Source organism: Aythya ferina, assembly GCF_964211825.1.
Source record: "Aythya ferina genome assembly, chromosome: 2".
Taxonomy (NCBI): Eukaryota; Metazoa; Chordata; class Aves; order Anseriformes; family Anatidae; genus Aythya; species Aythya ferina.
The window spans coordinates 44,412,747-44,425,518 of record NC_140297.1 but is presented as its reverse complement, the minus strand read 5'-3'; the positions used below and the strand labels follow the sequence as shown (position 1 = coordinate 44,425,518).

Sequence of the window (12,772 nt, the reverse complement as noted above, 5' to 3'; positions counted from 1 at the left end):
CCGAGCTGTACTAAGATGTTCATTTTTGTAAATAAAGCATAAATTATGCAACGTACAGCTAAAACCTTGAGGAAAAGATAGTACAGTTGATTGGAAAGTATGAAGGATATCATAGGCATCATAAGTCTTTGTGTTTTTTGATATATAAGTACTAAAGCAATGCAGTGAAATGTGTATATAAGTTGTATGTGCTATATAGACTTCAGTATAGACTTAACTATTTATACTTGTGGTTTTTTACCCTGGCTAACTTTCTTCTGGAGTGGTAGTGTTAGAAAGTTCAAGCAGATTTTGGTTTTAATTTTTTTTTTTTTTACTGTAGATTCAGTAACTTCAGAGATGTGGCTAAGCAACAGAAACCAGAAGAGAGGATGCATTTCTAAATGCAGAACTGATGAATCGGTGAAACAGGCTATTTTGGAGTAAAGGCAGTGACGTGTGTGCAGTAAAACCTTTTACTGTTCGTGTGGGTTTCCTTGGTTTGTTAATGAAGAACATCAACAGTTTGTCTTCAATAGTTTCATGCAATCAGCAAAACGCAGATGATTATTTTGAGGGGAAAAAATAAGCAATAGTTGCCAAGCTGAATGAAAATAAAAATCATTTCCAAAGATAAGACCAGTTACTGATGATTATGTCTTAGTCAAATAAAATAACATATAGAACAGACTGTTTCATCAGACAGATGAGCTAATTATGAAAATAATTTGCTAAATGCAATTTGGTATTTAAGCTCTTTTTTTTTTGTTTGTTTGTTTGAGGGATAGGGGAAGGAAAAGATTTCTCTTGATTCTCTTGTCTGCTCTGTGCTCTAATAGCACTAATTGGATTTGTAGTGCTTTAAGACAGGGAGAGTACACAGTTCTGCCTGTAAATTTTGGAAAGGTTGGCATTGATTGCAGATGATCTCTGCCTCGGTCTTTTTGCAAGGGAGAAATAAATCCCATTTTACAAAGACTAAAGAAAAAATAGCTGAATGCTGTGGTGATGCCACAGACAGTTGCATCTCTGGAAGCTGGAGAGGTCAGTGTGTGAGCTTATTCAGAGTCTTTTTCATGAAAAGTTAAAGAATTAGAGAATACTTCAAACACTAAAAATTAAATATCCTCAGAAAATATAATCTTTCTTCCTTACCCACACTCTTCAAATTTATATTTTGTCCCGTCTGATCATCTTCCAGATTTGCCTGTGCATATAGTAGTGTAGAAGTACTTGTGGTGCACAGAAATGTTGATATTGCTAACATAGGATTATTCTGTACTGTTTTCCTGCTGACTTTTAATGGATGTGTTGCAAATCTTCTAAGCTTTTTATCATAGGCTGGAAATACTTCTCTTATCCTTTTGAAGCACAAGTATATCACTGATGTAACAGGCACCCTTCAACCAGTTAGCATTATGATCCCAAGCTTTACCCTTTATTATAGTGTGTAATTTTTTATCACTAAGCATATAAAAATCTATCTGCAGTGTTAGTTGTGTACTTTGACTCTGAAGCTATGTTTTGGCTTTTCAGGCAATGATCTGAAGTTGTAACAAATGTGAGTTTCCATTCTGTTTTCCATAGCCTGTGCTGTGAAAATCTTAAATTTCAGTTTGTAGCAAGCACGCTTACCACTGTTATCCTTGTGAATTATTAGTCTAGACCTATTCCTGAGCCCACTGGAAGTTCCATTCCTAAATTCCAACCCAAATAAAGTAGTTCAGGATGAGGGTTTGTGTCCACATTAAAAACAACAGGCTTCAGAAATTGCCCAGTTGCTGTCTAACCCTGAAGATGCCTAGAGTGCAACGATGTGTGTGGTTTTTACATTAGTTTTTCACATTTAGCGCTGCACAGAAAAAAAAAAAACATGGTACTGGAAGAGCCTCGAATTATCAGCATTCAAGGCTTATCTTCAACACGTCTCCCCGGACTGGGCTTTCTCCCACAAACCTCCTCTGACGAGGTTGTAGCAGCAGTGGTGAGGACACTAATGTCACCAGGAATTGTCCCTGATGCTGGCACTTGGGCCCATTTCCAGCCTTTGTTTGTCCACAGGCTGTAGATACCTTTGCAGTGGCAAAATAAACATGTAAGCATTCGTATCCTCTCCATAAAAGCTGGTTTTTGAGTTTCTTTGTTTACTGAATGAAGTGGCTTCTCGTGGAAGATAACTATGATGTTCAGCTGTCACTGGAGTGTTTATTTTAACAGCCAACTAAATCTATATTTCATATTTCTGAAGAAGCAGGCTTTCTGCAGAAAGGTCTGTTTCAGCAACTGAACAATATGTGCTGTGTAAGCTGGAAAAAATACTTGTTCCACTACAGGTCTGAAGTAAACAACTTTATTAAATGGACTCGGTTTCTGTAGCTAAATGCAAATCTGCCCGTTCCAAAAGGGGCATGGAAATTTAGCTTCTGACGATCACAAATTCACAGAGCATACATAAAAAGTGACAAGCATCTGACTGAAGCTGTAAGGATCCTCTGTAAACTGTAACTTTCTGAAATCCACAGTGCTGATTTTAGGATTAAATCATGAACTTCAGAAGGCAACAAATGCCCGAAATGCTGAAGCCCTGCTCGGTGGCTATGCAGATGAGCGTGGCTATCCTTCGTTGGACAAAACAGCTGCCTGCCTGCCCGGCGGTGAGGACAGGCGTCGCACAGGCAGCCGGTGACGTGGTTTGGTTTCCATGGCAGTGACTTCGTGTTATGTAAGGAAGTTGCGTGTACACAGCCCTGGTTGTCATGGTTCTGGGAATCCTGCTTCAACAGCCCCTTCCTGAGCAACATTAGTTAGCAGCTTTCAAAACAATCAGATATCCTCCAGTGCAGTTAGCTAGCTAATGCTTTTAAAGGCTAATCTCTCATTTCATTCAGGACATGGCAAGGGTAATTTCAAGCTCCCAGTGCCTGATTTTTAAAGGCTAATTCATATCTGAAGATCTTCACTGTGCTTTTGAAAGAGACCCTGATTTTGGCAACTGCAGTGCACAAGAGTCATGTGTCTTCCTTCAGCACCCTCACTTGAAGTTTTACACCTAAATATGCTAAAGGCATGCAACACCTCAGGCATAAATTCTATTTTTTGCATCCATTTTCTGGAGAGAGTAAATTAGGTGACCTCTGGGAGCATGAAGGAATGTAAGCTACAAATGTTGTTGACTTAGCCAAAGCCAAGTTGTGCTTACAAAAAAACCCCACCCTGCTCCATTATCTAGTTAAGTTACCTGTTAGTAAACTTACTGCAATACCTATATTTAAAAACTATAAAACTAAAAAACTATATTTACATTGAACTGAAGGTGGATTTTATTTTACTGGTGTAACTCATGTAACAGGTTTAAAAAAAAACAACTAGTGTTGCTCTACATGCAGATCCTTGCCATGTAGTTCTGTCTTCTCCTTGGGGTATTTTGACTCTGCTTGTGCAAGCCCTTGGTGAACTAGTGCCACTCTACCTAGAGATGTGTTTTCTTCTCTGCTTTTAAATGTATTTCTGCAGCTTCTAATAATGTGCAAACAGTAACCTGTCTTAGCTGGGATTTTTCCTTTGAGTTGAGCCAAGTTATATAAAATTAAGAATATTTTTCTTCTTTAAGTGAAGGCCACCCTTGAAGTATGTTTTCAAAAGTGTGTGGAGATCTAAAGAAAAGCTTCTATACCTAAAACCTTTGAGTTATTATTCTTCTTTCCCAAGTTACTAGTGGGTCTAATAACAGATGTTCTTTCTGGAAACCTTGCTTTGATGAGATGTCGGGCTCCTAATTTGCTGCTGCCCCAACATCTTTCTGATCTGTATGCACAACTGTCTTGGCAAAGTTGGTGCATTTGACAAAATCAGAGCAGTAGGTCTTGACTGATGAAGTCTTGACTGATGCTTTCACTTTGTTTGATATTGTTTTCTCCCTTTGTAGCAGTGCAAGAGCGCTTTTTGGGATTCAGAAATAAAAGATCAAGGTTGCCTGTTCTGCTGGTGAAAGTGGTCCCCCCAGCAACAGGACCTATTCTTCTTTTGCTCTACCTCCTGTGTGAACAGGAATTCACAATAGCAGGGTACCAGCACAAGAATGGACAATGTAGTAACTTTGATCGAAACACTTGATCAGTTGCATTCAAACAGCTTCCATCTTCCCTAGGTTCCTTGGGATCCAGAGAACACACTTCTCTCATAATTAACAGGAATGAATAATAGAGGAGCTCTGATTATAGCAGTACAAAGCAGTATGGTAGAGCATTCCTGTGTGACTTGGTATATCATTTGGGGAAACACTAAAATTTTGTAATCAAGCACCATAAAAAAAATAATCTCAGATTCAACTCTTACTAATGTCTCAAAGACAGCTATTCTTCAAGACCTTAAATTTTGCCTCTGTCTTAGCCAAACGGTGCTATTCTGGAAACCATGAGTTTTTCAAAATGTATTATTATTATATTAAAGGGACAACAAACTCCGTGTCTTTATTGGAAGAACGTGCTTTCTTTTTTTTCCAAACTTTTTTGCTGTATACTTTTCTGAAGTTGTTTGAAAAATACACATTTATGGATCTCCAGTGGAGGAAAGTGGAAAGCACAGAGACAGAATTGAGTTTTTTACATGTACAGAATGACTTAGGACTAATAAACCAGGTATAAACATTAACATTTCTTACATATACTATATAGTCATTTAATTGTTGGTCTGTTAAGTCTTTCAAAATGATATGTGAGTATCACCTCCTATTTTGGAAAATATGCTCTGAAGGTTTCAGCATCTTGGATTTGGATGCTGGAAATCTGCAAGCCAACATCCTTGTTTAAGATTGCGTGTAGCTGTCTGAGTAATTGTGATAGAAACACCAGTGAATGATGCAGTTCTTACAAACCAGTTCTGTTTTTCCATTGTTCGTGCAGGTTTTGTGTGGTTTTAGTCAATTTACTTTGAAAACTTGCTTAATGTTTCCCTCCCATTTTTTTAACCACTTCCTTTACACTTAGGGCCATCCTTTTTACACTGTTTGGTGCGAGGAGTGAAAAATGTGATTTTTATAGCTGAGTAAAATTACCCCATGTTGGTTTAAATGGTGCGTTCAAGTTGTGCATTCGTATTATTGACACTATTTTGGTGCTTCCTGTGCTGCCTCACCCTTCCGTTTTCTCAAACACCTGCAGATGCGCTGGTTCTGATGGGCAGAAAGAAGCTCCGTTTTCCTGTTGATGCTGAATACTGCAAGGAGGTACTTTGAGCCTGAGCCTATACCTTACAAAAAGCCTCCTGGAAATCACATAATCTCAGGATAGCTCAAGTGGTCCAACCCCCCTGCTCAGGCAGGGTTACCTACAGCCTTCTGCCCATGACCGTGTCCAGGTGGCTTCTGGAGGGAGATCCCCCAGCCTCCCTGGGCAAGCTGTGCCAGTGCCTGGCAGTCCTTCCTCTAGGAGAGGTGCTCCAGTCCCTTCATCATACCAGGGAGCCTACAGCTGGACACAGCACTACTACTACCACCACTCAGAAAAGAGTATCAAATAAATTTCTGCAATCCTCTGTTACTCATTTCCATGTGGGATGAAAGCTGCTGCGTGCTTCCCATTGCATCTCTAACAAGGTGTCAGCTTGCAGTTTGTCAGAAAGAGAACCTCATTAAAGATGTTGCCTTATTCTTCTGAGGGGTTGTTTGATTGGGTTTGGCTTAGTTGCACCTGGAGTTTCAAACAAGTGATTGGCTGTAGTTACACTGGTACAGAGAACAGGTCAGGATGTCCCTTGATTTGTGAGGCTACATATGAGGGGACAGGACAGACGTCTTGAATGTCTCCTCTTTATACACCTGCAGCCATCCAAGCACTTAGCTTGGCTATACGAGGAGACACTTGCCATTATGTGATTCTGGAGGGCTTGCAAAGATGACTCCCAGATGACATCTGTTGTGACTTGGTACAGTCTGCACTAAAATAGGGAGGGAACACGTTAAGTCTTCCAGTGGTTTTCTTCTTGTTTTCACACACAGATTAGACTGATTTAGGCACGCTGTTCCATTGCAGTCTCGCTTCATAATTATTAGCACACTTCAGGTCTGCTTAGACTTCTCCACTGTCTGTGATGCTGTGAGCAGAGTCATCTCAGTAGCCATGAGCATAGATGCCATGAGGCTGAAGACCTTCAGCCACAGCTGTAAAAATAGGGTGTAAATAAAAGCCATGTAATTGGTTCTGCGTGGTACTACTTCTTGGCCGCATCAGAAAAATGCCTGCTATGCTCTCAGGCTAACAAAATGCACTTTTTGTCAGGAAAAAGTCTAATAGTGAATTTGCCTGTAGTGTGTGAGAATAAGAGGTGGTTGGCAACCTGGTACTCTTCGCTGGGAGTATAAAATACTTGGATTGTGTGACCAGATCAAACAAAAGGTCTTAAGCACGTTTTTAGTTTAACAAAATGTTTCTCTGCATACACGTGATGACTTTTTAGTAACACAAAATGCATGATGCAATGAAACACAGGAGCAGTTCATTGCAGGATTGATATTTCACGATGATGAATCTGCATTTTTCATGCAGTGGTATGAAAAATAGTAGGATGTTTCATCTCACCATTAGCAGGTTGGAAAGACCTATGGATATGAAGTGCAAGATACAGCAACTAATAGAAGAAATTATGCAGAGCTCTCCATTGTGTGCTGCACAATCAGTAACTACTCTTATTTTTTAAAGCAAACAGCAGGTTGATAGCTGACTGGATGTGACATTAGGGCAAGCTACAGCTCTTTCTTTGCATACAGAGGATGAGTTGGATTCTGCTCCTGCAAAGTTTTGTTTCTTTACAAAGTGACTGTACATACATGTTGTAGTTCTCCCCAAGTTATTTAAGCAGTAGCTGTCATCACAGATCCTTCCGAAGTGAAATCTCCCAGCATGTGTCTCTCCAAGAAAAGCCAACCACACAGCTGGTGTGTAGTACGCTGTGTCACTGCTCTGTGTGCAAACCAGAACACTGAATGGATGCTGCCAGCTAAAAGAACGCGCGCAGGGATGCTCAGTGCCTCCTCGGCGAGGCTGAAACACTTCAGGGCCTACTGGAGTTTCCTATATATGGCGATTTCATGGAAATGTAGTTGTTTTACCGCGATTCTTCTCCTTTTCTTGGGACTCCTGTGATATTTTAAGCTGGTCTCTTTGACTATTCCGTTCTTCCTTCTGTTTGAACTTTTTTATGTGCTGACTTGGAATTTGTGCTTTAATTATTTCGCTTCCCTCCCCAGTATTTTTCTCCCGGCTTAAATTTAGCCAGCGTACTTTTAGTATAGCAAACATAATTTGTCTGTAATTACGAATGCTCTGTGGACTCTCCTCAAATCCTTCCTGCAGAAAGGCAACACGAAGCATTTTAGTTGGGGGGGGGGTAGTGTTAAACAGAAAGCTGGAAGATGGGCTGGGCTGTGCCACAACATGGGTTTCTCAGAGAAAGATAAAAATCTAGGAAGGGCGTTGCTGCACGAAAGATGACTGCTTATAGAAACGCACGAACGCGCGTTTTCTAGGTTTTGTTATCTGTTATGTGGTGAGAGATAATGCACCAAAACTTCTTGGCTGCTGAGGATTGAGATCCTAAAGCAGTGTAACAGAAATCAAATAATTGTTTGAGTTTACCTTTAGTACAAATCAGAGCTCTGGAGGAAATTACCCGGTAATGTTCCTGTTTCTCTCTCAGCTAAACCATAGGAAGTATGGGTTGTAGCCAGCAAAATAAGTGTTGTATGGATGCATGTGCGTGATTTACGTTGTTAAATAAAGCTGTAGCCATCCTTCAGCTTTAAATGCACGTCAAGTGCTTTGAGCAGGCCCCAGAAAGCAAGATGCAGTTGGGTGGCCAGCAGTGCGGTTCACCCTTCAGCTGCTTGCAGTCCAGAGCTGGTGTGCTCTGCTTCCTGTGACCACTGCCAGCCACCACCGCCCTTCCCTCAGGAGCTTTCTGCTTTTTTATTTATCTTCCTTCAGCTGTTTGGTTTCCCGTGTACAGATCTATGAAGCGCTAGGCTTTAAGACTCAAAGTTGCTGCTGAAATTGCCATAGCATGGAGTTGTATCTGAAGTTTAAGAGCATAGATTTGATTTGATATTTTTTAATGAAATTTTAGGCGACAACATCTAAGCTTCCTGTACTGAATGCAAAGAGACTTCTGAAATATTTTCTTCTAGGCAAACTTTTAATAAAGATTTGAATTAAATGTTAGCTTTTACAGCAAGTAGAAACCAACTTGCTTCGTGCCCAACAGTGCTTCTTTTTCATATGTCATTTCAGTGGGGACCAAGGAAGTTGTTAAACGTTTTTTTATTTTACAAAACCAGGAATTGGAAGGAAAAAAAGAGTCTAATGGAGATCACTGTTAATTTTGTTAAAGACTTGATGGATTTCTAAAAGCAAACAGCCAACAACAACAACAAAAACAGTGACCAAAACACACTTTTAATGATTGGCCCTTAATGTGTAAGAATATAGCTTTACATAAATGGTTTAATTAGTTACTTATCTTAGTCGTATTATTTATATTCGTATCTTAATAATACTTCACAGTTTTGATGGTAGTTATGTCTGCTTTCTCAACAGTTACTTTAAATTATGTATTTACAGATATATGGAGTTTGGGGGTCATCCTCTTTATGTTGGTGTGTGGACAACCACCATTTCAAGAAGCAAACGACAGTGAAACTTTGACTATGATAATGGACTGCAAATACACCGTGCCACCTCATGTGTCCAAAGAATGTAAAGAGTAAGTAGAGTGCTAAAGAACTTAAGCATTCATAGGAGTGGATTTTCGTTATCTTTGAGAGTCCCCATACAATTTTACCACAATAATTACTGTGCCTACTGCTTTTGCTTAGTTGTTAGTATTTCTTCATATCAACTGAGTAGCTTCTTGGGCAGCAGTGTAACTTTTTTATTTCCTGCATCTGCTTTTACTAAAGGTTAATCCCATGATGCTTATTGAGAGTAGGGTTTTTTTCCACACTTTTCTGAAACTTTATTTTGATTTTATCCAGTGTTTCTTTCATGTCCCTCAGTTGTCATTCATTTTATAAACGATCAGAGAAGCTACTCACCACTGACTGGCTTTGGCCACCATTCCTGCTGGACAAATGACAAGGTGTTGTTTGGAGAATTTTGTGGCAGAGGTGACAAAGTTAATGATTCCTGTAGATTTCTGTTCAAAATACAAGTTGTCAAAAGCCGAGAATATCACAGCAAGTTTTGCACATCTCCTACTGAAATTGCAGCTCCAAGTCAACATTCTAGGCAATCACGGGAGGAAAATAATCTGTCTGCAAATACCATATGCCACTTGGGAATCATGACTCACTTTGATACGATGTTTTTCTGCAGTGTTCACTGCAGCTTTTTTTTTGATATGGTCCAGTATTGATATGTTCTATAGGATGATGGGTTAATGAGGTCGTTAGTCCTTTTAATATATATCCCAGCTGCATCTCTGTCCAGTCAAAAGTCTACAGCAGGACCTAGTATTCTGTTAGTCGGCGTGGAAGGAAATGGATGTTACAACTGATCATACTGACTATTCCTCTCCATCTGTCATCTATGTGGTCCAGGAATCTAATACATAACATGATGCCATAGCTGGTTTTCATGTCTTGTAGTGTCTGACATTTCTGGTATTATGGTAAAGCTGCTATTAGTGCTCTCGACAGCTTGAGGAGGTTTACATAAAGGGATAGGTTTAAAGTACAATACAGGAAGGGCTTTTAAAAGCTCTCATTAGTGAATTCTATCAAATCTCTTGAGATGCTGCATATGGTGCTGGGGCCAAGAAATTACTGGGGTTTTGTATCCTTTTGCTTAATATATTGGCTAACACTAATTTGCTTAAAGGCCCAAGTAGATCTGCTCCCCATATGTGGCACATCAGCAATTACTGCCAGTTACCAAAGTGCTTGATGGGTTAGGCTCTCATAGGGAAATGGCTCTCAGACTGCCTAAATGTGCTGCTTTGTGTGGAAACATTCATGGTGTTTTGGGGCGCATAAGCAAGCCTATAGCAGGAGGCACACATGGTGGATTTGTGGTGCACTTTACTACAGGTGTTTTAGTACAGGTGTAGTTTAAAAACAAAAAGTTTTATGAAGTGCATAATTGGTTCTCTATCTGTTGCAATATTAATAAAACTGAAGGAAATGGGCTCCCCTGTCTCACCTGAACTTTCCTTCTGGTAAAGGCAGAGATCACAGACACTATATACATGACATTCGTTTTTTTACAGTAAGGTTTTAAGAAGTTCAGATTAACCTCCATTTTTAATTCCCTATATCTCACACCAAAATAAAATAAAATTGCAATTACCTCTGTGATTTGTGTGGCCTTGCAGTTTTGAAGTTGCATGGTATAATGTAGTCAGTGGAGTAACTAAAGCCATATGTAAGAACTGCTGAACTTTCATTCTGTGTTTTGAAGCAATGAAGTTCCAGCAAAACCTTGGCATCAAAACTGTTACATCCATGTTCAGTTCATTGTTCAGCACCAAAAATACCTTCCCAAAGCTTTTTTTCATGATATACACTGAAACTTCACATATAGCGAGCTAGTAGTGCTAATCATGTCTTCTTTCTCTGTTTATTCTTGGAATTTATGCATTTCCCTACCCACACTTGTAAACACTCAATATCAACCCATTAGTTTGTCACTTCATCATCCCAGAGAGTGTTTTTTTCTCTAAGTGTGGAACAGATCCCTGTCCTTTCACAGATTCTGAAGAATTGAGTGTCTGATAGCTATTTCAAAACAAAACATATCTACTTATCTTGCCATTCTATAGTCCTGTTGACAGCAGCAATAATAGAAAATTATATTTCTATTATTGTGCAGACCAGCCTGTAGGCCATCTGTCACAGTTGCCATATAAACCTATTAAAAAATAATTGGAAGAATCTAAGCATAGTAAATGAAAACTATAGTGTTTATGTTATTTATAGTTTTCAATAAATAGTTTCAGCTCAGAAATATTTGAAATGTCTTTGAGAATAAAGTTCTCTTCCCATTGTTTACTGTAGACATTTCTAAGGATCTTTCTGGACTGACAGTAGAAAATTTCTTCTTAATGTTGCTCTTACAGTGGCTGCTGTTTAAACACGTGAGTGCATTTTGTTTAGCTTTATTTTTTATTCACAGTCTGATTACACGGATGTTGCAGAGAGATCCGAAGCGAAGGGCATCTTTGGAAGAGATTGAAAACCACGCGTGGCTCCAAGGAGTCGACCCTTCTCCAGCAACAAAGTACAATATTCCTCTAGTGTCATACAAAAATCTGTCTGAGGAGGAACACAACAGCATAATACAGCGCATGGTTCTTGGTGATATAGCAGACAGAGATACAATCGTGGAGTAAGTTCTCGATCTTGTATGGTTTATTTTGTGCATCTGTCACTGCATTTGATTAAAGGATTTCATTAGAGGCTGGGTGTTTCAGTGTTAAAATACCAAGCCATTCAGTTAACAAAATATTACAATCTTGCTCCTCCGAAGAGGATTCTAGGATGAGAAATACTTAAGTAGACCCAGTTTGCCCTTAGGCAAAACTTGAAGAAAATCTTTTGGAGTAGTGTTTGATTCCTGTAGTAGTGTGCAATCTCGAGCAAACCTGACTGCATTGAAATCCATGCTTTGACTTGTGCTTCTGATCTGGACTAGTTAGTTAAGTCTGTTCTCATGCATATTTAGAGGTGATAAATTCTAGCATTTTTTCCCTTAGTGCTCTTCTGGTATGCCTGAAACTTTGTAATTTAAAATACTGTTTCTTTTATCTGGATATTGCAAAATTGCCATTGTCACCGAGTGAGCTTGCTAGAAAGCTGCATAGTTTCTTCTGCAAAACCCTAAAATATTCCATAAGTAATTGTTGGTTTTTTTTTTTTTTTTTTTTTCTATTTGTTCATGCTTAACCTGGCCTACAAACTTAATTTTATTGTAAAGTTAATATGAAAACCCTAAAACAACCTAGGTTTTTCATCCAGTTACATAAAAGTTAATACTTTGGTTGTATGTGCCAATGGGAAAGCCTACTATTGGTGCATAACATTAATGAAATACAATTTTATCATTTCAAGGGTTCAATAAAGGAAGATTTTCTTTTGAATGATAACCTAAAAATATCCCCATTCAGCCACAGTGAAATTAATAGGCTTGTTGGCTCTTTACTTTTTAGTAAGACCAAGCCACTCTTGTCAAAACATCAAAAACACACAGTTCTGTTTTCATGTGCTGTTCCTGCTATGAGAAGTACAGCGATACGTGAGCTTGCATGTCCAGTTTTCAGCAAGCCACTGATGTATGGTTTGTTTCATGTTTTGTTTTGTACTTTCCCTAGGGCACTGGAAACTAACAAATACAATCACATCACTGCTACTTACTTCTTACTAGCTGAAAGGATCCTGCGAGAAAAACAAGAGAAAGAAATTCAGACCAGATCTGCAAGCCCTAGCAACATCAAAGCTCAGTTCAGGTAAGAATTTAGGAATCTAAGTGTGTTTTTCTGTGTTGGTGATGATGTTTTTTTGGTGGTGGGTTTGTTCTGTTTTGTTTTTTGAAGCTGGTTTGTTATTGAATTGCACAAGCACTACTACTTGAAAAACTGCAACATGCTTATTCATTGCCACTTTTAAGTGTGTTCAGAGTGCTCTGTGTGCTTCCGAATTTGTTTGGAAATCAGCTACCAATATTTTAATTTTTTACCATTTTCAGGATATGACTAAAGGATTTGAATTTGAAGTCTGTATTTGAGGTAGTAAGTTTTCCCACCTGCT

At 39.0% G+C, this 12,772-nt stretch overlaps 1 protein-coding gene across 1 annotated transcript in view; it reads left to right on the top strand.

The window, feature by feature from the left end:
- The window catches only part of SNRK (SNF related kinase), a 41,295-nt gene that overhangs the window by 20,968 nt on the left and 7,555 nt on the right, over positions 1-12,772 (top strand). The window contains exons 4-6 of the mRNA XM_084511680.1: positions 8,592-8,733; positions 11,142-11,354; positions 12,337-12,471. Coding sequence (XP_084367806.1) covers positions 8,592-8,733; positions 11,142-11,354; positions 12,337-12,471 — 490 coding nt within the window. The remainder of the gene's footprint in view (positions 1-8,591; positions 8,734-11,141; positions 11,355-12,336; positions 12,472-12,772) is intronic.